The 26,127-nt window shown below is 37.8% G+C and overlaps 1 protein-coding gene across 2 annotated transcripts; it reads left to right on the top strand.

Moving 5' to 3' along the window:
* Positions 1–3,301: 3,301 nt before the first annotated feature.
* LOC107726186 (calsequestrin-1-like) lies at positions 3,302–25,039 on the top strand. 2 transcript variants are annotated; one of them, XM_016535706.1, is made up of 12 exons: positions 3,302–3,809; positions 17,128–17,160; positions 19,563–19,656; positions 21,430–21,530; positions 21,604–21,715; positions 21,814–21,887; positions 22,287–22,417; positions 22,553–22,598; positions 22,698–22,752; positions 22,827–22,927; positions 23,430–23,504; positions 24,352–25,039. In XM_016535706.1, exons 1-12 carry the CDS (start codon positions 3,573–3,575, stop codon positions 24,601–24,603), a joined length of 1,311 nt encoding a protein of 436 aa, XP_016391192.1. In that variant the 5' UTR covers positions 3,302–3,572; the 3' UTR covers positions 24,604–25,039. The 2 variants fall into 2 exon arrangements, with proteins under 2 accessions (XP_016391192.1, XP_016391193.1); XM_016535707.1 differs by lacking the exon at positions 17,128–17,160 and having other exon boundaries at positions 3,303–3,809.
* Positions 25,040–26,127: the final 1,088 nt, after the last annotated feature.

A 26,127-nucleotide genomic window follows, 5' to 3' on the forward strand; every position in this document is an offset into this window, starting at 1 on the left:
GTGTGTCTGTGTGTGTGAGTGAGTGAGTGCGTGTGAGTGAGCGTGTGTGAGCGTGCGTGAGCGTGTGTGCGTGCGTGTGTGAGCGTGCGTGCGAGTGTGTGTGTGCGTGCGTGCGAGTGTGTGTGTGTGTGTGTGTGCGTGCGTGCGTGCGTGTGTGTGCGTGTGCGTGAGCGTGTGCGTGAGCGTGTGTGTGTGTGAGTGAGTGAGTGTGTGTGTGAATGGGGGTGAGTCAACAGAGAATCAAAGAAAATGCAGAGTCATTTTACACCGTACCTCTCTTGCTCTCTCGCTTCTCTGTGAAAGATGTTCAATAAAACTACAGCAGCTGAAACTTTGTTCGCAGAAGTGCTGAATTAGATTTGAGCTGATAAAACTAAGACACAGACACAAAACAATATTGGATTCACAGCCATCCTACACAGAAATCTTTTACTTTAGCAAACAGGCAAAAGTACTTGTCTCTCTAAAATGAATCGTCAGTGCACAGCAAAAAAATAAAAATAAAACTCAAATTCACACAATTGAATGCACTTCTACATTGTAAATATATATATTTTTTTTTTTTCAAATGTTTTGTTTAAAATAAAACAAATATTATTTGTGTGAAATTTACAAGAATACGTTATTTCAGTCTTTCTACTTCAACCAGTTTTTTTTTCAGTGCATAGACAATATTCTTACTGTCTGTCTTTCTCTCTCTGTCTGTGTCTGTGTGTGTGTGTGTGTGTGTGTGTGTGTGTGTGTGTGTGTGTGTGTATTTGGATGTAGATGATGTTGGCTGGAATAAAATGAATGTGTCAAGCATTTGCATAGTTCTCAGTTTTGTTCATGATTTGCATGACGATGTAAATCGAAACTGCCATTTTTTTCCACTTAATACATATTCTGGAATGAAATGAAATGTATGAAAATCTGTTTTGCACATCTCTAGTAGAGCTTACTGATGTTTCACCTCTCATGCAACTGGCCAACCTTAGAAAATAATTAAATTAAATTAAATTAAAAATAAAATAAAATAAAATAAAACAAAATAATAAATAAAATAAAATAAAATAAAATAAAATAAAATAAAATAAATAAAATAAAATAAAATAAAATAAAATAAAATAAAATAAAATAAAATACCCTCAACATTCAAAATGACAACTTTATTTATTACGGTCAATACCAAGCTCAGAAAGTTGGAAATCCAGAGTTTCCCACTTGAAATGATGTTCATGGCCTCTTATAAATGCGATCATTCCAACATGACTTGAAGGCGGCGTTATTCCCGGTATGCTTATCAATGTCATTTGCCAGACTGTGGATAATTAACTCTGCTCTCTGCTTGTGTCAAACCATAATTACCCACCCAATTAGGCCCAGATCCGAGCCACAGTTTAACCGTGCCTCATCAGAGACTCCGGGAGCAAAGAACGCTGCTATTGTGAGGACAGATGTCGTCTGCTCCAGTATAAAATGAACCAGGTTTAGGCCTAGTATTGGTTGTGTTTCATTGCTTTGCTTTTTACACTTTTCTATAAATGCGTAGGGATCAATCGGGTCTTTTGATGGTCAGTTCTTTAACTACTACTTCTGGTATTTTGGATGGTACTTTGGATGACCCTCACCTCAAACAACCAGAGAGATTCAAACCAATAACCAACAGCAAACACCAACTTCAGCGAACAGTCTGTCACGTTTGTAGTTGCCAAGCAACAAGATTCACCACAAAAAGATTTTTGACAGGCCTGTTGTATCTTTGTGCACATTTGTGATTGGTGTTACTTACTGTGGCTGATCTGCAGCAGATGGAAATCTCTGTCTTGTAAGTCAGATTTGAATAAACCATCTACCGTCTAACCATATGTAAATGTGTCAGGTTTTCTTATGTTTACATGTTTACAAGTGCAATAATGTCTTCCTCTGTTGCTCTGTCCACATATTTTGTGCCAATAGTGTAGTCTTGGCCAAATGTTGTGTTTGCATGTGATTGCATTACGTGATAAACACACTCTCATGCAGCGGGTGGGGATGAGTGCCCTTCTGAGAGCATATGCACGCATGCAATTCTGTATTAACATTCACAGTGCTGTTTCTGGCTCTTTATTTTTGGTGGCGCACAATCAGTTTCCCAATATGACATTCTAATATATTATAATATAATAATACATGATGCAATTATTGTGGTCCACATCAAATAAAAAATGGCCCCTTTTTGTGTTTCCAGTGATTCAAAGTATGTGAATGCAATCCAAGTGGCTTTAGATAAAATTGAGTGAAAAATGCATACATGTAAAATGATGTACAAATGTAAATTAATCCGCTGATGCTTATTAAAGACCCTGCCACAAGAGGGCGCTGTCATAATGTTTGGATGTATGGGGTATCATTGTACTTTCTACTACTCTCTCTCTCTCTCGCTCTCTCTCTCACACACACACACCTCCATCTCTTGTTATTGTTAAACTATAAATTCATTATGACATCATCACTGGCACAGATTTTGAATTTCTATTAACGTTCTATCAGTGTCAAATGATATTTGCCAAATAGCAGAAAGCAAAAAATATATATTTACAGTCCATGCATCCACTTCAACTGCCCACACAAAACTCCCTTCAAATGCCTCAAAGTGTTTTAGCTGGCAGCACGTGAAATATAAGAGCTGAGGTCAGGTGTCAAACTTTATTAATATCCCAACTCAATGCTTTGACTTTGTAAACGAATATTTGAGGGACTGTTTCACTGCTTTATCTGCTGCTGTTTCTCATGAATGCATGGATTATGCATTCAAAACAATCTATACACAAAACACAAACATGCATGATTTAGGCTTATGGATTTATCATTACTTTTATACTTGTTCAACAGGCAGACACTTGCAGTGTATTCATGTGCATTGCTATCAGTATGCGTTATTCCCTGGAAATCCAACCTGTGACCTTGAATTGAGAATGCATCGTTCTGAAATCATAATTAACAACGGTTGGCATTGTTAGACCATTCCTCCCTCGATAAAATCCTGTCACCATGTAGAGCACAAGGCTTTGGGAGTGTTTGCTTTGGCCAACAGAATCAGAGTGAAACTGGACACTTCATCTGTGCCAGCTCGACCACGCAACGGCACAACATACAGTACGCAGGGCCGCCATCTTGTTCTCAGTGTCCAAACAAGAACTTATTTTTAGCAAGGGTCAAAGCCCTGCAAAACTTAATATGGCAATGGAATCCTGTCGCCCAGCCCAATACCTGTCTTTCAGTGAAAGCACCCAATGCACATGTCGCTCAGTTTGATCATGTTGCTTCCAGCAGGTAAAAACTGTCAAATCTGGCTCCACCCATTTACAGCATTTCTCTTGCTCGACTGTTATTACTAGCTGCGTTGACCCGTAACACAGCCTTCATCCCAACCCTTCATTGACACCCAAGAGGCATCAACTAGTCAACTTGCGCATGTGTCTTTTTAAAAGGGAGCAAGAGAGGGCGGTGGGCGCACGCATTGGACCTTGTTCCTAATAGTTTGGCTTTAGTTAGGAACAAAGTAAAAATCTAAGACATTTTAAACCTTTCAAGTGAAGCATAACAGTGACATGAAGTGGGGTTGGCTGCTGTTGGGGGTTCTGCTAACTTTTGCGTATCTGTGCTGGAGCGAGAAGGGCCTGGAGTTCCCCGAATATGATGGCAAGGACCGCGTCCATCAGCTGACCATCAAGAACTACAAGTCTGTGATGAAGAGATATGATGTAATGGTCATCTACTACCACAAGGCTGTTGGCGAGGACCGCATGTCCAGAAAGCAGTTTGAAGTGGAGGAACTTGCTTTGGAGGTGCGTGGGAAACGATGAGAGAAGAATGAGTGGGAAGGTCCGAGTGAATGTATGAACTGGGCTATAGAGGACCATTGGGTTTCAAGGGAAATGGGGTTGAATTTCACGAAAGCAGGTAGGGTTTTGGATTTCAGTCCAGTCTTGATTTGTACAAAACCAGCCCGATCTCAAAGTAAATGCCCGATGTGAAAGTAGTGCTGAAGTCCAACTAAAGATATACTGAAGTATATTTGATTGTGCTGAAGTGGAACTATTGCAAGTATACTTCAGGTACACTTTAAATGTCTTGCATTTAAAGACCTATATTATTCAAAGATGATGCAAACCTCAATTCGTACGAATTCGTACAACCTCACTCGTACAATCTCACTCGTACAAATTCATATGATTTGTGCTAAATCGTACATATTTTACGAGAGTTGCACAATTCATATGAATTTGTACGAATGACCTACACATAACCCTACCCCTAAACCTACCCGTTACTGGGGTCTAGACAAATCGTACAAAATTGTGCGAGTGAGGTCGTACGAATTAGCCATCTCGTAAAATGCGTACGAATTGGTCATGAAATAGCATTGACAAAACTCTACCTTTGTGCAAAATTAATCATTACTAAATCATTAGCATGATTTAGTAATGATTAATTAAGTAATGACAAATTTATAATTACTCAAATGTATTCGAAATGAATGTATTTCATGCTAAGCATACTACAAGTACATTTACATATGTATGTGCTTAATAAAAATACCCTGCCATTGTACTTTTGGTATACTTAAAGTCTGCTAAATTGGAACAGCTAATACGTAATGCACTTGAATTGTGTGAAAGTAGTGCTGAAGTCCAACTAAAGATATACTGAAGTATATTTGATTGTGCTGAAGTGGAACTATTGCAAGTATACTTCAGGTACACTTTAAATGTCTTGCATTTAAAGACCTATATTATTCAAAGATGATGCAAACCTCATCAAAAGTGATTTTGATGAGCTTAAACATTTACATTTTAGGCTTAATATTACGAAATGTGCATTGTGCACAAATAGTACTCCAAATAAAGTTTAATTATAACTTTTATATCAGTAAGTCCCGAGCGATATGTCAGTAAATATGTTAATAGAATTGAACTATACTTAGTATGAAATAAATGTATTTTAAATATATAATTTTTTCAGTAGGGTGAAGTGATATACATGAAGTGATAGAGTTCTGGCATGAAACTCTAGATGGCGCAGTCCGATAGGTCTAACTCAATCTGACCTAATGACATCATCACATGGCACAGCTGATTGGTTCTCTCCTGTATCGGTAGCCAATGAGCTCGCTGCTCAACATTCAAATATATGACTAGTGTTTGGCGTAGCAGTTGCAGCTTGCTTCAGAAACCCTCCACCTTCCACAGCTCCACCTGTATAGATCTGCTACGAGGTGATTCATGTACGCTATATGGGGGTTATTTCATGTATGTTATATTTGCAGCAGCAGTATTTCTTACATGCTCACAGCAGCATGTTGTGAATGTATTCGCAGCAGCAGCAGCGTAGCAGATCTATTCCACCCAGACCAAATACATTAACATTGTCATGTACATTACCATGCCAATCCCTCCGAGAGTTGTCATGACAGAACTATGAATTATTATCATACTAACAAACATGTTTACTTACTGTGATTTGTGATAAAAGTGAGAATGATAAAAAAGGTCAGACAGCTCATCGCAGCTGTTGTACACTCTTAAAAATAAAGGTTCCCAAAGGGGGGGTTGCTGTGATTCTATTGAGGAGCCATTGGTTCCCCAAAGAACCATTTTTTCTTAGTGTGCAGAACATTTTAATAATGCTTTTCAGCTACAAAGAACCTTTTATGCAATAAAACGTCTCCATGGATGTTAAAGGTTCTTCGTGGAACTACAGAGGTCAGTAAATAACCTTTATTTTTAAGCATGTATGTGTTGATGTTTTTAGCACGCTGCAGTGTCCTCTTACAGTTCAGCTGAGCTGCTGTTAGTCCCTCTGCGAGTAACCAGGAACTCTAGTGCAAAGTCCAAGTGAAAAATCCACCAAGTCTTGAGTGGTTTTCTGATTCTCTTTCTGTCTGTTATTTCATTCATCAGCCGTTTTCAGTCTCTATAACCAATAGGTTTCAACATGACATTTAGGCATTTAGCTGATGTTTTTTTTTAATTTTATTTATTTTTATCCAAAGTGACTTACAAAAGTTAACTTACAAATTTACAATGGTTGAAGTTACAATAAAACAAGTTAAAGCCCCAAAGGTAAAGCCAAAATGCAGCACTGGTTACTTCAGACATTCTTGAGAGTGATCCCACACTCATAAAAAATGTCTACATGAAAAAGTTAGTTCAGGCAATAATAAAAAAAAAAAAGTAAATTCTAAATTGGTACTCAATTCAAGCTTGTAGAAGTTAAAGCGTAAATATAAACGTTATACAATTAAGTAAAATCTGCTTAACTTTTCTGATACTGGTATTCTCATCATGCATTGGGTCAATTAATAAGGCTGATTTTTTTTCTGTTTTCTAGCTGTATTTACACTGTTTTCTCACTGCTTTTGTTGTTAGGTTTAGTAACTTGCGATTTTTTTTTTTTTACATCTGGAGTTCATTTTCTACTCAAAATGACATTCATCCTCAAAAACGAACCACAACGTCACAGTCATTGTGTATTGTGTACCAAGTACTGAAGTCTCTGTGTTCAGATGAGTGCCACATTACTAATTATGTAGATGTGATGTTTACATGATATCGATTGTATTATTTACTTTAAAAGCCTGGTTTAATTAAGTGCTATATTAAGTAAAATCAAAGTATTTCCAAGTAAGCTTTGACTTAGTAAAAATTACTCAAACTTTTACTGGTCAAGCTATTTTCTTTGGTAAATTAACTAAGGTAAGTAGATTTTACTTAATTCTATATGTAGAAAAAAAAATGTACTTAATTTCTTTATGAATATTAAGTTCAACTGTAAGTAAATACAGAACAGTAGCAGTAAAATTTACTTAAAATGTGTAAACTGTTACAAAGTTTATTATTTTTATTTATTTATTATTATTATTTTTTTTTTCAGTGCAAATGCTAGCAATAGTTGTGCTAGTTGTGCTAGTTTTCCACAAAGATAACAAGCTGTGCTTAAATTAGCTACGGATTTTCCTGGGAGAAATCTTAATGGAGATATGGTGAATCATAAATTTGGACTACAATTTGCAATAAACAAATATGCTGCTTGCTTATGTGGCATAATCATCAGTCATTGACTTTAGCTTGAGTAGATACTACAATTCATTATAATATTTAACATATTGTGAGTGAAAATGTGACGACTCAGTTTCAAAGGAATTGAGTAAGGTCTATTAGTTGAAGTATTTGTCATGGACTCGCCATTAAGACTGAGATACTAAAGCTATATTTAATGCTTTTTTTGAGAATTTACCTCCAATTTTTGGCCTTGGTTCTTATAAAGTTGCAGCCTTATACAGCACTCATTGTACAGCATCTTATTCCCGTTCAGTCGGTTCAGTGTGTCTCCTGTAGCTAACAGTAGTGAGACAGCTTCATTGTGTGTTATTCCTGATGTTCCTCTTCATTAGAAAGCGACATCTGAAGACACTGCGTGTTTAATCTCTTAAGCTATCGCAGCACTGTCATGGTTCCTTAACAAACTCCCTGCTAATGCTCCATCACTGAAAAGGCATTAGTGTCGTGATTTCTGGATGTTTCTTATGAGCTGCCACATTAGGAGATGGCAGTGCTACATATAAAGGTGGAATTGAGGGCGAGTGCTTTCCTCATCTGACTGTGCAGACACATTTAAGTGACTCGGACGAGGGTTTTCTGTCCTGTTCTAAATCAAGCTATACTAGGTTTCTAGGGAGTCTCAAAGTGATTCTTGGTCCATTTTGAGTAACTGTCCTGTGGTTATGTAACTTTAAAATCCCCACCTCACAGATGCCATGGTGATGAAAGCCCCAGTGCTATGGCTCAAGACACCTATGAACTGAGTTCAAGCTGCTGCTTTGAGCTACATGCATACTGTATGTTCATGCACTTCATGCAACTAGTATGCATGATGGCCATAGAGCCATAAGAAGTGTTGTGGTGATGGAATATGACAATATTCTGGGTAGCCCCATACCAAAGAGTGCAACACAATGGGTGGGCTTGGCAATGAATAAACTGAGATGAATGTAGCTGAATGGACTTTTCTAAAGATATAATCAAATGGTCTGCATATGATTTGATCAAAGGGTCAAGGTCTGGATAGTCAAAATCAGCAGATGGCTACTGATCTTTCACCATGTGTTCCCTTGTGAAAAATAAGTGCCCTTAAAGTGCACTCCAAGTATACTTAAAAAAAAAAAAGGTAATACAATATTAATGCATTAAAAGCTGCTTAATAAGAGACACTTTCATAACTACCCATGTTTTCTAACACACTTAAGTACACTTTTATAATATATAAATTACATACTAGTTTTAATTGAAACAGCATTGAAGTATGTTTTAATTTACCATAAATGCTTTTCAGTACATTCAGCAGTACTTTAACCATAATTTTAAAGACAAGAGAAGTAACTGTAAAAAGATGTACTTAAATCCTACTTAAGTGGGTCAGAAAGCACTCTAAAGTTCAGCTAATTGCATTTAATATAAATTTCAACTCTTATACATTACATTTAAACATATATAATACATGTATCAACATTAACATGAAATTAAGTGTCTGAAAACGTCACATTCCGTTCACACTTAAGTATGTTCTGTTAAAATGTATTATCTCTGAATACTCCTTTTAGAGTATGCTAAAGTGTACTTCATTTTCGCAAGAGTTCTGACAAATTAAACTGCATATAAATCATCAGTACTGTATTTCATTATATTACAGCAGATGTTTTACCAGTGACAGATTATTTTTGGAGGTTGTTCAGCGTTTAAAATGGACTTGTGTGTGTCCTGTCCACCATCTTTGACCTCATAGATCAGGATCGTCACTAGTGAAGGTTTGAGTTGGTATGTTTCTTGTGATGCCATCAGTTAGTGACGATTAGCATTCCCATAGAGATGGATGTGAATGATAATGCAGCTCTCATTACTTCATAAACACTGAAACATTATCATGCATTTCAATGCTAATGTTTTTAAATGCATTTAAATGTCTTTATTTTTACCTTCCGCTATTGAGTATGTGTCTTCTTGACCATGACAGTTACAACCCCCATGGTCCAGGAGTTGCTATGCATCAGCAATATCCGGACCTACTAAATTCACTGCTAGAATAGCTGCTGCTATCTTGGGGTCTGTCTGTTAGCGGCTAATTTTAGCCGGCATGACCAATGTTCTCACATTCAGCCGCTCTGTCCTTCTGTTGCTCGTTCTGTCCTTGCAAGTTTTGGATTCTTTCTTCTTGTCCTCACTTATCAAGTTTTTGCTTCATTTCCCTTGTCTTTGCCCATATGCTATCAATTCAAGCCAAACTTTGTTTGAGTTTAAGATGAAAACGTGCCATCTAGTGGATCTGGCCATTGATAGTGCTGCTGGAGACAATAAACAAACACCTCATCAAAAACTCACTGTAAAATACAAAGTGTCGTTTCTCAAATCGAGCTGTGGAAGAGATGTTTAAGTGCGCTATGGTTTCTTTTTATTTGTAGCCAAGAACAACACTGTGTTCTGATTCACAAATGCATTATTTATCATGTTAGACAGACTTTATTTGAGTCTGCCAATAACAAAACTTGTTGCTCTTGTTACATAATAAACACAATGGTGCGGCACATTGAGAGCATTTGAAATATTCAGCACAGCATGGCAACACTTGCAATATCATGGAGTAACAACACAAAAACAACCATTTTTATGGAATAAAATGGACAAAAAACAATGCACTTTATTAATAATAATTACTAAGGTTTTATTTCTCATTGTTGTACCTGTAATTGTCATTACGATGGGTAAATCTCAAATGAGTTTTGGTGAAATGATCTGGTGAGGTTTTAGATGGGGACTGTTAAAAAAAAGTGAATCTTGCTCAGTGTGTGATTATTATTAATGATTAACCTGCTCTGTGAATAATGGTGGGATGTATTCATATCTCTTATTCATGTAAGAAAATGACTTTTAAATTTAGCAGAGCAAAGTGCCTTGGTTCACTGAGTTAATGCAGAGAAGTTCAGCCAAACCACAGTCGAAATCATTATTTCAGTCATTTCGGCGTCTGCAAGCTGTTACAAGCACATTACAAACTTTCATCGCCAGTTCAGCCATAAATCAGCACGAATTCTGGACATTATAATTTGGACATGTACAGTAAGAGTTGGTTCTTTGCTCTTTGTTCCTCATTTCTAAGTCACTAGAAGCATCTGCTAAATGCATAAACGTAAACCTACTATTCCTTCTGATGCACAAAGACTTATAGCTTTTTGGACAATTATAAGCTTCAGCAGTATGAGTTCAAGGTCCAAAATAAGGCAGAGGATGCTTATAAAACAAACATTCATTCTGACAGATAATGTAAATTTTCACTGTTAATTTTGTAAAATAACCTTTGTAATCAAAAGTTATCAGACCTGCTTTCTACCTCCTGTAAGCTGAATTCTCTTTGAAGAATCATACTAACCCTTAACATTTCTAGAGTGCTTTGCTCACAGCCATGATTTTAATATATCTTAGATTTCTATGAGATGGTAAAAACGTCCCAGGTTACGTATGTAACCATGGTTCCCCGAGGGAACGAGACGCTGCGTCGGAAAACGCTAGGGGAACGCCTTCAGCGATACCAAGCTCTGAATCATATGTGTAATCAGTCGAACGATGGGCGAGACGTCCGCGGCGGGTGACGTCATGACCAGGAAGCTTTAAAAGCACGTGAGGTGCAGCCGGCGCTAGCTTCTTAGGAGTGAAGCAAGCTCTAGTAGGGATGCCGGAAGTATGTTCGACTGATTACACATATGATTCAGAGCTTGGTATCGCTGAAGGCGTTCCCCTAGCGTTTTCCGACGCAGCTCGAGTTCCCGAAGGGGAACTCACCACACACCTTCATTTCATAGCGTTTGAGTAACTGAAAAAGCGCTTGTCAATGTAAATAACTTTACAGCTCAAATAATGCACAAGTTGAGAAAATGTAAGAACATAAAGGAACTATAAAAGTAATTCATAAAGCTCCAGCGATGTAATTCAAGTCTGATGCATTCATTTGAAAAGAAAGACCGAGCAAAATTTAAGTGGTTATTCAATCTCAAATCAATCAAATCATTGACCGACTCATGTATAGTCCCTAAATCAAATATGCAATACATCAACATCATTGCTATTTATGTATTTGACATCATTGCACAATGAGGTTTGATGGCATTGGCTGTGCTTGTGGTTGAACTATTGCTGTGGTTTTTTCCGGCATCGTCGTAAGGTGGGCCATAGGACTCCAGGCCAATAAAGACGATAGAACGTCTCATCATTTCTATGTTAGGCCTCGTTGTTTAAGCAGACTGTGTTTATCTGTTGTAGTGATGCAGTTGGTTTAGATCAGATCTAACTTTTGCAGAAATCCAGGTAAGTCGTACTATACTTTATCCTTGAACTTGATAAATCATCCATCATTCGTGGTCTGAAGTCGTCGTGTTGTTCTCTTGTACTTCACATATATAGACTAGCCGTGTGCATTATAATCTTACATAATAATCTTTGTGTGCTTCACGGCACATATGACTTATTAATGCGGAAAATACAGGCTCACGCCACAGGCTGTTTAAACGCAGCCTTTCACAATTATATCTCATATCAGACAATCATGGCTGTTTTGTTCCTCGTTTGTTGTGGTTTTGGCGCAAGGGGATTCATGGGTAGATAAACAATATTGTCTTAATAATTGTGCAGCCTTTTAACGATATTTAATATAGGCCTTCATCTTGATATTTATGAAGGGCTTGAAATGGCTTAAAGGGATAGATTTTGTTTTTTCTCTTTTTTTTTTCAGTCAGATGCAGTCATGAAGCTAGTTCAATTTAAAAGGTTTAATGCCAGAAGTAAAATATAAATAATCTATAAATCATAAAGAAATCTAAATGATAGATTTCATTATATACACTTGTGAGATGATGCGGTATCTTTAAGAGTATATTTTTAGACAATTACATAATTCCCCTGTCAATTATGTCACAGATGTTCTTTTAACCTCATGCTCTCACCCGCCGGTATAATTCCTGTTCACATCTGCATGTGAGTCTTCATATTCATATAGCTGTAAACCGAATGAACTGGATGCATCTCGACTCCGTCGAGGCTTTATGAATGAGTAATCACTTATGAAGCGGCGCTTCAGATGCTTCATTATCTTTCTCTGTGTGTTTCCCATCATTGCAGTGGAGAGCGAGCCTCGCTCAGTGAAATGAGAAGTCTGAGCACTCTGTGTTCTTTATGAGTTCATATTCCAGCTGAATCACACTCTTAAGAGCACTTGCATCTCTCAAGCATAGACTCCAATCCTGCTTTGGTGCAGAAAGGAACTCAGGGCCGCACAGAAAATCTGAGATCCACTGCCATCCGCAGCTGCTATCATAGCATTAAAGTACAATGCAGATCATTCTGGTGAGGAACTGACATGCCATCTGACTGACGACATCAATATGTAACAAAAGCAGCTAAGAGAAAACAAATGTAGTTTAATAAAATAAAAACTGTCTGAAACAAACGTGTCACATGCTCAGAGAATCTCATTTACAAAGTGTCTCAAACTAAACGTTCAATATCTTTTTTTCTCGCAACTGTGAGTTTGTATTTTGCACTTTTGACTTTTGTCTCGCAATTGTGAGTTATCGATTGCAATATATAAACTATGAGAAAAGATTTCTCAATTAAATTCACAATTTTTAGAAAACAAAGTCCAAATTGTGAAATATAAATTCACAATCATGTGGAAAAATGTCAGAATTGTAAGACAAATAGTCAAAATTACCTTTTTCTAACAAATCACACTGCTCTGATCTTCTTTTTTTATGTTCCTTTTATGTCCTTCATACTGAATCTTATTTTAATTTAAACATTTAATTTTAATTTTAGTCTTATTTTCATAATAAAATGTCTTTTTTTTCAGTTTTTACTTCTTACTTGTATTGTGTTTGTATTTGTTAATATTAACTATTAAATGTTTTATGCATTCATTTATTTAAGCTTATTAAATTCCCACTGTGTATGAAATGTGCTAAATAACATTGCCTTTCCTTGCCTTCTTCACACCTGAACCAATTTTGAATTTCAAAACAATGAATCACTGGCAGGAAATGCATGAATAGAACCATACGATAATGTGATAATCATGTATAACAAGGGCATTGCTGACTGGCAGAGGAGAATAAACTGAACGTGAAAATGATTGAGCGCTGAGTTTCTTTAGATATTGTCTTGGTGCCTTCAGGATTGAAGTTATGATTTTAATATGTCTTGCTCTGTAGTCATAGCCGTTTCATATTTCCCAAACGGCAAATGTTCACTGAAATGTTGACACTAAATTGTGGGTCCATCAGATTAAAAGCATCATTCTTTTTTGTTGGCCTTTTGGCGTATATCATCACTCTTTTTTATCGCTGTTAACCAGCTGCAGTCGGGTTGTGCCGCTTTGGAAGCGCTGAACCCGTCGTCCTCTCTCAGGATGATTTTATGTGTGGAGGGGACAGAAACAGACGCTGCTGTTTAGTGAGCTCAGCGGTGATGATTCAGAGGTGAGGTGATGCGCTCATGAGTCATCAGAGCGAACTCAATCACTCACTGAACCACCAGCCCAATCCACGACTCTCATAAAACCCCAAGACAGCATGCACAGGGTCTTCAGACTCCTCCTCAGGGAGAAAGATGCACTGCAAATGTATCGCAACAGAAGAAATGACAGACAGTGGCTGCTCACTTTAGCTCTCAACAGCCAATTAATGGCATGTTTGGTTCGATTAAAATGAACTCTGGTGCGATTGCTCTAGTGCAGTTAATTTGAGTAACTGCCATAACAGCTGTCCAATCCCTATGCTTTGAATGACAGTATAAATGCTAAGTGAATCAGGACTGAATATATCAGTTTTCTATGTAATTGATTGGTTTTTTAATTCCAATGCAGTTCTTGAAATTGAACTGAATTTAAATCGAGGATGCAAAACTGAAATTCAAATGTGAATGAAAGGATTTAATTGGAATTCAAAGAAATTTGCATAACTTTAACTACAAAAGTAATGATAGCTAAGATCAATTTTGAATGTTGGATTGACAAAGTCTTGTTTGGAAGTTTTGAAAATGTTTGAAAAACACTGAATGTTTATAGGCCTTACACACAGAGAGAGCAAGAGACTGGGCAATAGAAGAACACATTTAACATTGAACTGGTGAACTAAAAATGCCTCATAGCATAGGTTATGCAGCGTTTCGTTCCCTCAGGGAACTAGGGTTACATGCGTAACCTAGAGACGTTCCCCATCAGGAACTTACACTGCATTGGAGAACGCTTTGGGAACGAGTATGTCCACGCCGCCAGACTTACAAATCTTTGCCTAGTGTGGATGGGCACAGCTAGGCCGAGAGAACTGAGGAGCCGGGAGTGGCGTCAAGGTCAAGGTTGTAGAACCTAACAAAGGTAAATGGGGTGCATTACAAATGTTGTGTAGGGAAACACCAGAGGCCGTCATACTTTGTGTGGAATGAGCCCTGAGTCCCAATGGCGAGGGGAGATCAGAGGACTCGCATCCACTATTCACCTGCTTAGGTTCTGCTTGTTTGCAGGAAGACTCTTCTTATACGGACTGTAGCAGACGAGCAACTGGTCCGACTTTCTCCACAGGACAGCTCGCACTGGACACACACGGTTAAGCTTGTCCTGGTCAGGGTCCTGAAAGGGAGGAGGGTAGAAGGCCTGCAGCACGACTGGCCATGGAATGACAGAGAGCACCTTGGGGACATACCCTGGTCTGGGGTAAAGATAGGCTCTGGCCATGCTAGGGGCAAACTCAAGACAAGAGGGGGCAACAGAAAGAGCCTGAAGATCACAGACTCTCTTCAGGGAAGAGATGGCTAGCAGAAATACAGTCTTGACTGTAAGAAATATCAATGAAACCTCCTCCAGGGGTTCAAAGGGAGGTTTGGAAAGGGCCTCTAAAACCACTGCCAAATCCTGTGACCTCTGGTGTACTTAGAGCAGCTAGCTTGATGCCATGAAGCGGAGGACCAGCAGCGAACAGCCGATCTAGCTGCTCCTTGGAGGTAGTGAGCCTCCCAGAACCGCTACGTTTACGGGCGGATGCTGAGAGATGTGCTCGCTGGAGACAGCTGTGCCCTGAAGCACCGGGGCACAGACTGATCTCCTGAGGGCACTGAGGAGAGATGGGCACCGTATGATGTGGTGTACACCACTCTTCCACAGAGAGGCCTGCCCTCAGAAGTCCTGACGCACTTGTCCTCAGGACCCGTCATCTCCCTTGAAGACTTCGATCTAGAGCGCCGCCCCGACTCCGGCTCTTTTTGTTTTTCTGGGGGAGTAGCTTGGCCACTGCTCGAGTCACTACCTCCAACAGCTCCTCAAACTGGATGGACCGCTCCCAAACAAGCGACACACAAGCTGTGTGTATCCACACCCGTAATGAAGCGCGAGCAGGCAGGAACACACAGTCTGAAAGCCTGTTTGTCCCTTGCTTGCCATAATGCTTTGATTCAAAGACAGTAAATAAGACAATACAAACATAGAGCGCTTATACTGAGCAACAGAAGCTGCCGCTGTCTCCACCAAAAAACACTCCGCACGTGCTTTTATGCTTCCTGGTTGCTACATCCCCGCCGGTGACATCATGTGATTCTGGATTACGCATAAGCGTTCCCAAAGTGTTCTCTGACGCAGCGTGAGTTCCTGAAGGGGAACATAACTAGATGAGTAGCACTTCTCCATTTTGTCATGTACTAATCTTTATGACTTTCCAAAACTGTATGATAAAAGAAGAATTTGGAAAAAAAAAAAAGTTACTATTTAAAGTAGTTTTTATGAAATCACCTTTGATCACCTCAGGTCAAAGATGGAATTGACCTTTACCTCAATTCCTGGTACAGATTTAGATCTTTAAAGAAACATTTAGCTCATTGTTTTTTATTTATTTATTATTTTTTTATTTTTTTAAATTTTTTATTTCCTGAACCCATTAACTTCTAAAGTGAAGGTCAGACCTCTCCGGTCATGTTAAACATCACGGAATAAAAGGAATAAAACATTTTGATGGGAAAATTAGTCCTTTTGGCAATTCAGTTTCTCTTTACCATCTAAAGCACAGTCATTTGAATTCGACCTTTCAGGCCTTTCACACAAAACATCCATGATTGTGTCAAAAATGATTATGGTGTTTAAAAAATGAATGTTTTCTCGGTTTCTAAGCTTCTGTCTCTGTCTGAACACATGCTGTCAAATATGAATCATAGCTGAGTCATTTCAGCTGTCACCTTCTCACAGATAAACATACTTCAACTTAACAGTCTGGTGCTACGAATACAGAGCAATGTTTATTTTACAAAAAAAATTTAAAAAATCAGGATCTAACAAAAATGTTTAATGGTTTTATTATGTAATTGCCTTTAGATACCTTTGAAGGATTGGGAGTGGTGGGGGGTTATATTGTGAATAGTGAACAGTTTGGTATTTTTCCCATTTTTATCTAACACAGATGAATGTGAAACTGGTGACGTTTTATTGCACTAGTTGTTGCATGTATCATGGCAGTTTGGAAATGAAACTTTAAACGTTTAAAAATAATGTCCCACCCACACTAAACCCAATCCAAAACCCGAATGATAGCAAACACGAGATAAATCACATGAGATAAATGCTGAAGCACCATGTCATTTTATCTTGCTTTTACAAGTATCATGTCTGACGGGACTCATTTTCAAGCACTTCACATCACAGGTGCAATGCTATACCGGGTGCACTCCTGAGCAAGTTTGCTATGTTGGAAAAGACAAACATATAGAGCTGCTTATGTGGTGCAAACATCTAAATGTATTAGTTTACAAATCATGCACTATGGTAAAAGTGTTTTGAGCTCATAGCATAGTATTGTGCAAGGATCTGCACAAAAATAAACCTTTATTAATTGATAATCTGCCATTGTAATCATACTTTGTGTGAAACGTGAAAAAAGTTGATGAAATTACACTGTAAATAAATTACTTTTGGAAGTTGCAATTAAAGATGAATGGATACATTTTGGAAGAAAATACTATTTCATTCTTTCTGCTTAAAAATGTCATAGTTTTTAACACTCTAAAGTCACCTGACCTTTCTCTGCAGTTGTTAACAAGCCCCGCCGCCCTGACGTACCAGGTATGTTCAGGCCCTCGAATGACTTGTGTTTTGTTCTGTTCTCTCTTTCTTCCTCTGTGTTTCTCAAGTCTGGCTTATCACTAAAGCTTCATCCAAAATATCTGAACAGCATCCTTCCCCCCTCACTAGGGCTGCTCACTGTCCACTCTAAAGCCCTTTTATAACTTATGAGCGGTTTGTAAGACCCATGGAGAGAATGAATGATGCTCCTTCAGACGTGTTGGATGTGGCCGGTGAGAGCGGTCGCAGTGAGTTTCTACAGGATAGCACTTCCTGTGAGGCCGAGACAATGAGTGACCAGCCGCTGCCATTAACACGTATATGTCCGCTTATTGGCCTGTTCTTGAATGCGACGCTCACCCTCGATAAGAGCAGAGTTTGTCCTGGCATCTACATTATGAGCAGGATGTGTTAAACGCTCAGATAGATGCGGATAAACTCTGACGTTTGATGCCCAACACCCAACTTTGAAACCCAACTTTGTAACAAAGAGAAATGGAGGAATGAAGCTGAAGTGTTGTGTTTTGAGTGACATGACTTTTGACGCTTGTGTGCTGATTTGTTACAGCCAGGGATGTTCAAGAACTGTTTCACCCGAACATGAAAATGCCGCCATCATTTACTCACCCTCATGTTAGTCGAAACCAGTGGCATCTGTCAACATTGACAACATTATTTTCATGCATCAAGTTTAAATATGTGAATGATTTGAGAATTTCAGAGAATAACAACTTGTTATTGTATGACTACAGAAGACTTCAGTCACACCACATCAATCATATAGACTATTGCTCTGAATTTTGAGAGCATGGGTCCCTTTTGTCAAAAAGAAGTCCAGGGCTCCTGAATTTTAAAATGAGTACTTATTATGTTAATATTATAGTTTATACTATATAATGTGAACTGGATGTAATGTTTTCACACTCTTAACTGCATGTTTACTGCAATTAAATGAAAATGCATGAATATTATTTCAATTTATAATAAATGCAATTACGTGAACTTTAGAATGTTTTTGACCCACTTAAGTGGATTTTTTTATGTCATTTCATAATTACATATATCATCTTTGAAATATGGTTAAAGACAGTGCAATTTCTGAATGTACTGACTTTAATGTACTTTCAGTTGAATATACTTTAATGACGTGTATATCATGTATTTAAATACATTTGTATTGAAATTGCAATTTAGCGCATTTAAAATATATTAACTGTACATATTAATGTAATATTGAATAGAACACACGAGTTAAAATGATAGTCAAGTACTTTACATGTGCTTTAGTATGATAGTCAACACATCAAAATAAGTGTAAACATGGCAAAAGATGTGAAACAATGATTTAAAATGTACTTTAAAGTAAAACTTTTCATTTGACTATTACAAAGTGCACTTAAGTGTGTTAAGTGTTCACTCGTGAAAGTGTCTCTAAGTCACTTAAGTGGCCTTTTAATTATTTAATATTATATTATCTGCAAGTACAGTTTTTAAAAAATATATTTAAAAATTTGATGTGCACATAAAATACAATTAAGCGCACTTCGTTTTCACTCTGTTATTCTTTTATTTCACTCAAATGTAATATGGGTTATACATGTCATGATGGTGAGTAAATCGATTTTGATTTTGTGAACTCTTCATTTATGTACAAATGTGAGGGTATGAGAAATTCAGTTGCGATATGTAATGGTTTGCAATGGTTTTGCGAAGTCAGAAAGAAGGCCTATAAAGGGTCGAATGATTTGGCGCTTTGGTAAGGTGGAATCTAAAGGACGTTTCAGTGCATTTGACACTTGAAGGTAAATGACTACCGTATGGATGATATTCTTCTTCATGTATTTAAATGTGTTGAATGTTGCTGTTATGTTTACATATGCTCTCATTTCAAGCATGTGTGTATACGAGGAAAATGAATGAGTGCAACTATATTAAGGCATGTGTAGATTGGTCACATGCATATGTCCGTGTGCCTTGGCGTGTCTGTATGTTTATGTATGCGGTTGACCCAAGCGACAGCATACATACAGTAACCATACATTTGCACCTGTGTCCGTATGTCCAGTCTTTGACATGCCCGATCAAACCCTGCATTGGTCAGATCCCTTGTCCATCTTCAGCTCCTATTTCACACAGATTTAGAAAGTGCAGAGGCAGCACTTCTGGCATTTGCTTTGACGGCCTTGTGTCTCGTTTGGCTTTGAGTATATAGTATGAGAGAGAGGTGTCTTTGCCTCATTGGGTCCATGTGTTTTATGGCTGCATTATGGCTGTTTTACTGAATGGCCCAACACGACTATAAAAGGACTGAACGCTCTGCATTGATGCGCTGTTTGTTTAGATCAGACTGACTCTGATTCAGACTTGCATACAGTACAATAAACTCTTTCTTATTCCTGCAGCTTGCGGCCCAGGTGCTTGATGATTTTGAAGATGAGGACATTGGATTCGGTCTGGTGGATTCAAAGAAAGACCGAGCGGTTGCTAAGAAGCTGGGTAATACGAATGCATCTGAGATTCATTATCTTCCGTTTCTGCCTGTAATACAACTCTTACCTTCACTTTCTGATAGCCATCAGTCTGTTGAAGTACACGCTCCTGGTGAACAGTAAATGAAAATGAATGCTTTGTATAACAGAAAACTGAATTTTTCTCTGTAGCAAAAGGATTAGCGGTTATTGTATTTCCTTACACTGTCTTGCGTTTCATCATAACCTATACACTGAAAAACATTTGGTGTCGGATTTACTTTGAAATAATTTTCACATAGAAACTGCAATTTAAATCATAAATATTCACAAACAACGACAAGCAACACATTGAATTAAATGAGGAAATGTGAAAGTAGAAAGACTGAAATAGTATTTCCTTGTAAAACACCAATTATCTTTGTTTATTATTACAATGCACAAAAAAGATGAACGCAGAAAGTCCACTTATAATGAATTAGCTACAATAATTCACACAAAGACGAAAACTCAGTCATTATTTATTCGCTCATTTATTCAGTTGTTCCAAACCTGTATCCTTTTCTTTCTTCCATGGAACAAAAAAGAGATATTTATTAGAACATTCATGCTGCTCTTTTCTATATAACGAAAGCATTCAGTGACCAGCTCTAAAAAGGATAAAAAGGCCAATGTAACTGTACAACATTTACTAATACACTATTTAAATGAAAAGTTGCATCTGTTAATATTATTTGATGGACTTGAGCTGACATGAACTAGCTATGAACAGCTGTATTTTTATTAACCAACATTAACACAGATTAATAAATACTTTAACAAATGTATTTATTAAGTGTTAGTTAATTCAGTGTTAGTTAATTCATTAACTCATTGTAAAGTGTAAAATAAAACGTATTGTAAAGTGTTACCACTAACAAAACAGTAATTCATACAACTTGTGCAGTTTTCTGAACCCTTGCAACACACTGACGAAAAATAAATGGTTTAGGATTTGCTTTGAAATGATTTTCACTTAGAAATTGCTAGTACATTTCAAAACTAATTACAAAGAAACAGCAATAAAACACAATAAAAACATATTCCAATAGTCTTTATTTATCGCGTCCAAAAAATATTTTTACGATGCATCTTTGTTGAGGAACAGACTGAAATTTAAGATGTTGAAGTGAATAAGCAAATGATTGTGGAGTGACCTATTGCTTTATGCAGTTTGCATAAATAGGACGTGTTCTTGATCTGTATTATTATCATTAAAACATTGTCTTCTTATTTTAAGAGTAGACATAGGACTATAATTGGTTGATAAAAGGGTTACACTTTATTTTTGATAGTCCACTTTAGACATTCTACTAACTATAAGTAACTTTATAACTACATGTCAACTATATGTCAATTAATTCTCATTAATTTACAACTACATGTCTACCAACTCTCAGAGTAGACTGTTAGGGTTGGTTTAGGGTTAGTAGAATAAGTTGACATATACTTGCAAACTTTCTCATAGTCAGTATGTTGTATGTTGTAGATCCATCAAAATACAGTGTTAGAAGAAATTAAGCAGACAGTCTACTAATACTCTAATGACTGCTAGTTGACATGTAGTTGCAAAGTTACTTACTGTTAGCAGAATGTCTAAAGTGGACTATCGAAATAAAGTGTTACCGATAAAAGTGTTGTTCCAGGAAAATCCTTCTTGGGTTATTCATGTTGTGCAAATGTTGATATAGTAACCCGTCCGTCTTTAATCTGCCAATCCATTCAAACACCTCTGAAACGTTCAGACGCTTGTTTTGGGCAGGTCTGCTGGAGGTGGACAGCATCTACATCTTTGCTGATGACGAGATCATCGAGTACGATGGAGAGCTGGCAGCCGACACGCTGCTGGAGTTCCTCTATGACGTGAGTGTTTATCATCATAACCGATCACGCATCTAAAGGTCATTGATTATTGATTGACTGGTTCTTCTGTCAGGTGATCGAGGAGCCTGTGGAGATCATCAGTAATGACAGAGAGCTCAAAGGCTTCCATCACATCGAGGAGGACATCAAACTGATGGGCTACTTCAAGAGCGCCAAATCTTCACGTTAGTATGCCGTTACATCTGAACTTCTTTAATCAATTCTGATTACTCGTATACTTGTAACAAGCAGCTTCCATCATGCCAATGCTGTTATTTCTTAGACTTCATTGAGTACGATGACGCAGCTGAAGAATTTCATCCCTTCATCAAGTTCTTTGCCACATTTGAGCAAAAGGTAGGTACTTCCACACATTCATTAATTCATTCATTCATGCATTCATTCATGCATTCATTCATTCATTCATTCATTCACAAAGGGGTATCTGGTTATTGAATGATGTTAAACATAGCCTTATAAAGCAAGTAAAGACCTAATTCATTTTGATTTGAATTTATCTTTAACATAACTACAACTTATGTATTTAAAGGCAGACCTGTCATAAGCTCTTATCTTGATAATCAATGTTTTACGCTATGTGTCAGAGGGCCCACAAGACTATCCGACTCTCTACACATAAAATTTACAATTAGGTACAAAACAAATAGGTTTATTGTATATTTTGAAATGACTAGAAGCCTTTAATGATCTCTGTATTCATTGTGTCTGGTCTGCGTTATGCCTGAACGTTTCCAGATCGCTAAGAAATTAAACCTGAAGATGAATGAAGTGGATTTCTACGAGCCCTTCATGAACAAACCCGTCAGCATCCCCGGCAAACCCTACATGGAGGACGACATCGTCAGCTTCATCGAGGAGCACGACAGGTGAACTCTGATCAGTGCTCAACCAACGGCTGAAGAGAAAATGAATATACAATATAAAATCACAACGTTTCCTCAAAAGACCTCTCAGAAGGATGCCTGAATAAAATCTGCAGTTCTGTTTTTTTCTTATTTTAGACCAACTCTAAGAAAGCTGGAGCCCCACAGCATGTATGAGATCTGGGTACAAACAAACCCTACCCATTATGCAAAGCTAAAGCTATAAGGGATTTCGAACAGTTGTCATGACTGTTACTAACTCTATGATTTGTGCCTATTTTAGGAAGATGATATTAATGGACAGCACATTGTGGCCTTCGCCGAGGAGTCTGACCCTGGTAAACACTGTTTGAGAGTCTTTGAGGGATTTCATGTTCGTGACTCCAAATGACTGAATGTTGACTTTTACCAGACGGCTATGAATTCCTGGAGATCCTGAAGGAAGTGGCTCAAGAAAACACAGAGAACCCAGACTTAAGCATCATCTGGATCGATCCTGACGACTTCCCCCTGGTATGACAAACCTCTAAAATACTGTATTGTTGTGATTTCTCCAAGAACATGTTTTTGAACGATGCACCTTTAACATTGTGTCCTTATAGACTGTCAATGTCATTTTTACATTTGCTATCTATGCTGTTTTTGATATAGTGGATATATATTTGCATGATTCCTAAAATCAATTTAATGACATAAACAATAAATTATATTACATATACAACACATTATACTCAGAATGTGCTTCAACATAAGGATCATGACTGTTTGACTCTGCTGCGCTCTACTGGAGATAGTTGACAACTAGAGTTTAATGAGTATGCATGGCACAACATTTTTTTTTTTCTTTTTTTTTTTTTTTTTAGTGGATGGTTATTTTAATTTAAATAGATTTCCCTCCATCATTCTTTTAAAACTTAACTTTTCAAAAGCTCATTTACAAATGCAACTTCTCACAATGCATCACTTACACTATGTGAACCGAGGTTTGACCTTTGACCCCTCTGTGTGCCCTCAGATGGTGCCGTACTGGGAGAAGACCTTCGGCATCGACCTCTCATCTCCTCAGATCGGCGTGGTGGACGTAGAAGATGTGAGCACATCATTTATCTGTAATGCCAGTGATCACACAAGTGCAACTCCAGGGGGTTTTCACAGCAATGTCATAGAAGAATGATTTCTGGTTCCCCAAAGATCCAAGAACAGTTCCTAAAACAAATTATCTTTAGCATTAAGATTGAATACTTGTTGGCAAATCAGTGTCTTAATGAGTGAGTCACTGATTCATTCATTCAAGTGATTTGTTCAAAACAGTGATTCAATTCAATTGACTGTGATCGTGAATGGGACACTGAATCTCTGAACTGATTCGTTCAGTAACGTAACACCGCTATGTATTGCTCCAAGATGCAAAACTTTTTGCTTCGTCTGGAACTACGTTTGTTGGAGAAATAGAGCAAAAACGTACAATATTATGTTTAAAATGTCACTTTATTAATTTTTTTTGTTTATTAAATCAGTACAGACATTTGCAATCATGTTGATATTCTGGAAATATTGTTTAAATATATTTTATAAATATTTAAAAAAGTCATGAGACTGATCAGTGGGGGCTTGCATTTTATCAACTAATGTTGATTGATTTAATAATAATTTAATTAGAGTTGTTATGAAGCACTTGTCAAATCATGCAGTTCAAGTCCAAGTCAAGTCTCGAGTCATTCTCTTCACTTAGTCATGTAACTCAAGTCTCCCGTGTCTGAGAGTATCATCATGTACTTCATAAGCACAACTTCTTTTCTGCTGGATGGAGGTTTTTGATGTTTGTGATTATTCTAAGTGTGTTTGTCCAACACAATCTCACGGTAGTTTGGTGGATAATTCATATGACTTTGTGAAATCTTATTCTGTCTGGGATTGGTCTTGTGTGTGATTCTCAGGCTGACAGTGTGTGGATGGAGATGGATGATGAAGAGAACATGCCGACCGCTGACGAGCTCGACACCTGGATCGAAGACGTGATGTCTGGAAGAATCAACCCTGGTGACGAAACTGACTACAACCATGATGATGATGAAGATGAGGACGATGATGATGACGATGATGATGATGATGATGACAACAATGACGAAGATGATGATGATGATGATTATGATGATGATGACGACAATGACGATGATGATGATGAATAAATGATCTCAGACATAACTCTTCAGTCTGTCTGTGTTCACATCCTCACAAACTGAGCTGTCCTGTCATTGCCGTCTGGAGGAGAAACATTTTGTCTCGTCTCGTTGTTTAACTCCACCACATCAGGAAAATAAACATCGTATTTGCGGGTCGCTGCCAATGAAACGCGTCTACTGAGAACATGTGTGGTGTTTGTTAAACAATAGCAAAGCCTAACAACTATTTTGATATTTTTATTGACTTTTAGAGCAGCATAACTGATGCTCACTGGAAGGTCTTAAATAAAAGATATAAGTAAAAATAAATAAATAAATAAATAAATCCTTGTTTTTTGTCCCAACACAGATGCAACAAGAAGTGATGGGGGAAAAAATGCCATCTATCAAGAATCTTCATCTCTGTGTAATATTTGCGTGTGTGTGTTTACTCAAGATGTTTACTCAAGATGTGTGTGAGTGAGTGTGTGTGTGTGTGTGTGTGTGTGTGTGAGAGTGTGAGTGTGAGTGTGTGTGTGTGTGTGTGTGTGTGAGTGTGTGTGTGTGAGGGAGAGTGTGTGTGTGTGTGTGTGTGTGTGTGGGAGTGTGAGTGTGTGTGTGTGAGTGTATGTGTGTGTGTGTGTGTGAGAGTGTGTGCGTGTGCAAGTGCAAGTGCAAGTGTGTGTGAATGTGAGAGCGTGTGTGTGCAAGCAAAGGTTTGGGTTGTGTTTCTTAAATATTTGAATTTCAGGAAAATATGAATGTGAAATTTTCATATTTTCAAACTTATGACAAATTTGCACAGAATATAATCACAGAGGTAACTTACAATCATGTGATTCCCATCCCTCCCCTTCGACTATGTAAAGGAGAGCGTTAACCTCCTTTCTGCAGACTCAGGATTTCAGAGATTCACCATGAGACGGCTTGTTTTTCTTCTGTCACTTTCTTCTGTATAACTCTGGCTATAACAAAGGTCACCTCTATCCCGTGCTCCACACCAGCAATCATCTGTCAATGCTGGCCACATCCACACTGACCAACGCAGCTCCGCAGAAATCAGATTTCAATCAGAATGTTTGGCTGAGACATGAGGAAGCTGTAACAGAAGACCTCAAATCCTGTGATGAGGCAGCTTATGTGGTGACTGGTGTAGTTCCTGACACAAAAGGCGAGAGTCACAGTGTCAAAGTACTACTGGACAGCCACCTGCTGTCTAAAGAACAATCAGTACACAGGGAAGGGCTAGTACGGACCGGACGACAAAGGCCAAGTGAAGGAATTAACAATAAAAGAGCTTCAGGACAAGCTCAATGGTTTTTACAAAATACAATTTAAAATACAAGTTTTTCCACCGAAAAAAAACCCAAACTGAATATACATGTAACTAAAAAACGCTACTAGTCAAGTTCCATTGCAGCTAATAAAGCAAACACCAATGTTCCTCGTCTAATGTTCACGTTTATCTACAATTCGATTCCCTCTGACTAATATATATTTGAAAACTCCTGTGGGACATCATTCAAAAATTGCTTTTTTTCATACAGTCTG

Source organism: Sinocyclocheilus rhinocerous, unplaced genomic scaffold (assembly GCF_001515625.1).
Source record: "Sinocyclocheilus rhinocerous isolate Xijiao unplaced genomic scaffold, SAMN03320098_v1.1 scaffold1898, whole genome shotgun sequence".
In the NCBI taxonomy this organism is placed as follows: domain Eukaryota; kingdom Metazoa; phylum Chordata; class Actinopteri; order Cypriniformes; family Cyprinidae; genus Sinocyclocheilus; species Sinocyclocheilus rhinocerous.

Coding starts and splice junctions, on each gene's coding strand:
- LOC107726186 (XM_016535706.1), top strand. CDS start 3,573: ATGAAGTGGGGTTGGCTGCTGTTGGGGGTTCTGCTAACTTTTGCGTAT. Junction 19,657..21,429: donor AGCGGTTGCTAAGAAGCTGG/GTAATACGAATG, acceptor TGTTTTGGGCAG/GTCTGCTGGAGGTGGACAGC. Junction 21,531..21,603: donor TGCTGGAGTTCCTCTATGAC/GTGAGTGTTTAT, acceptor TTCTTCTGTCAG/GTGATCGAGGAGCCTGTGGA.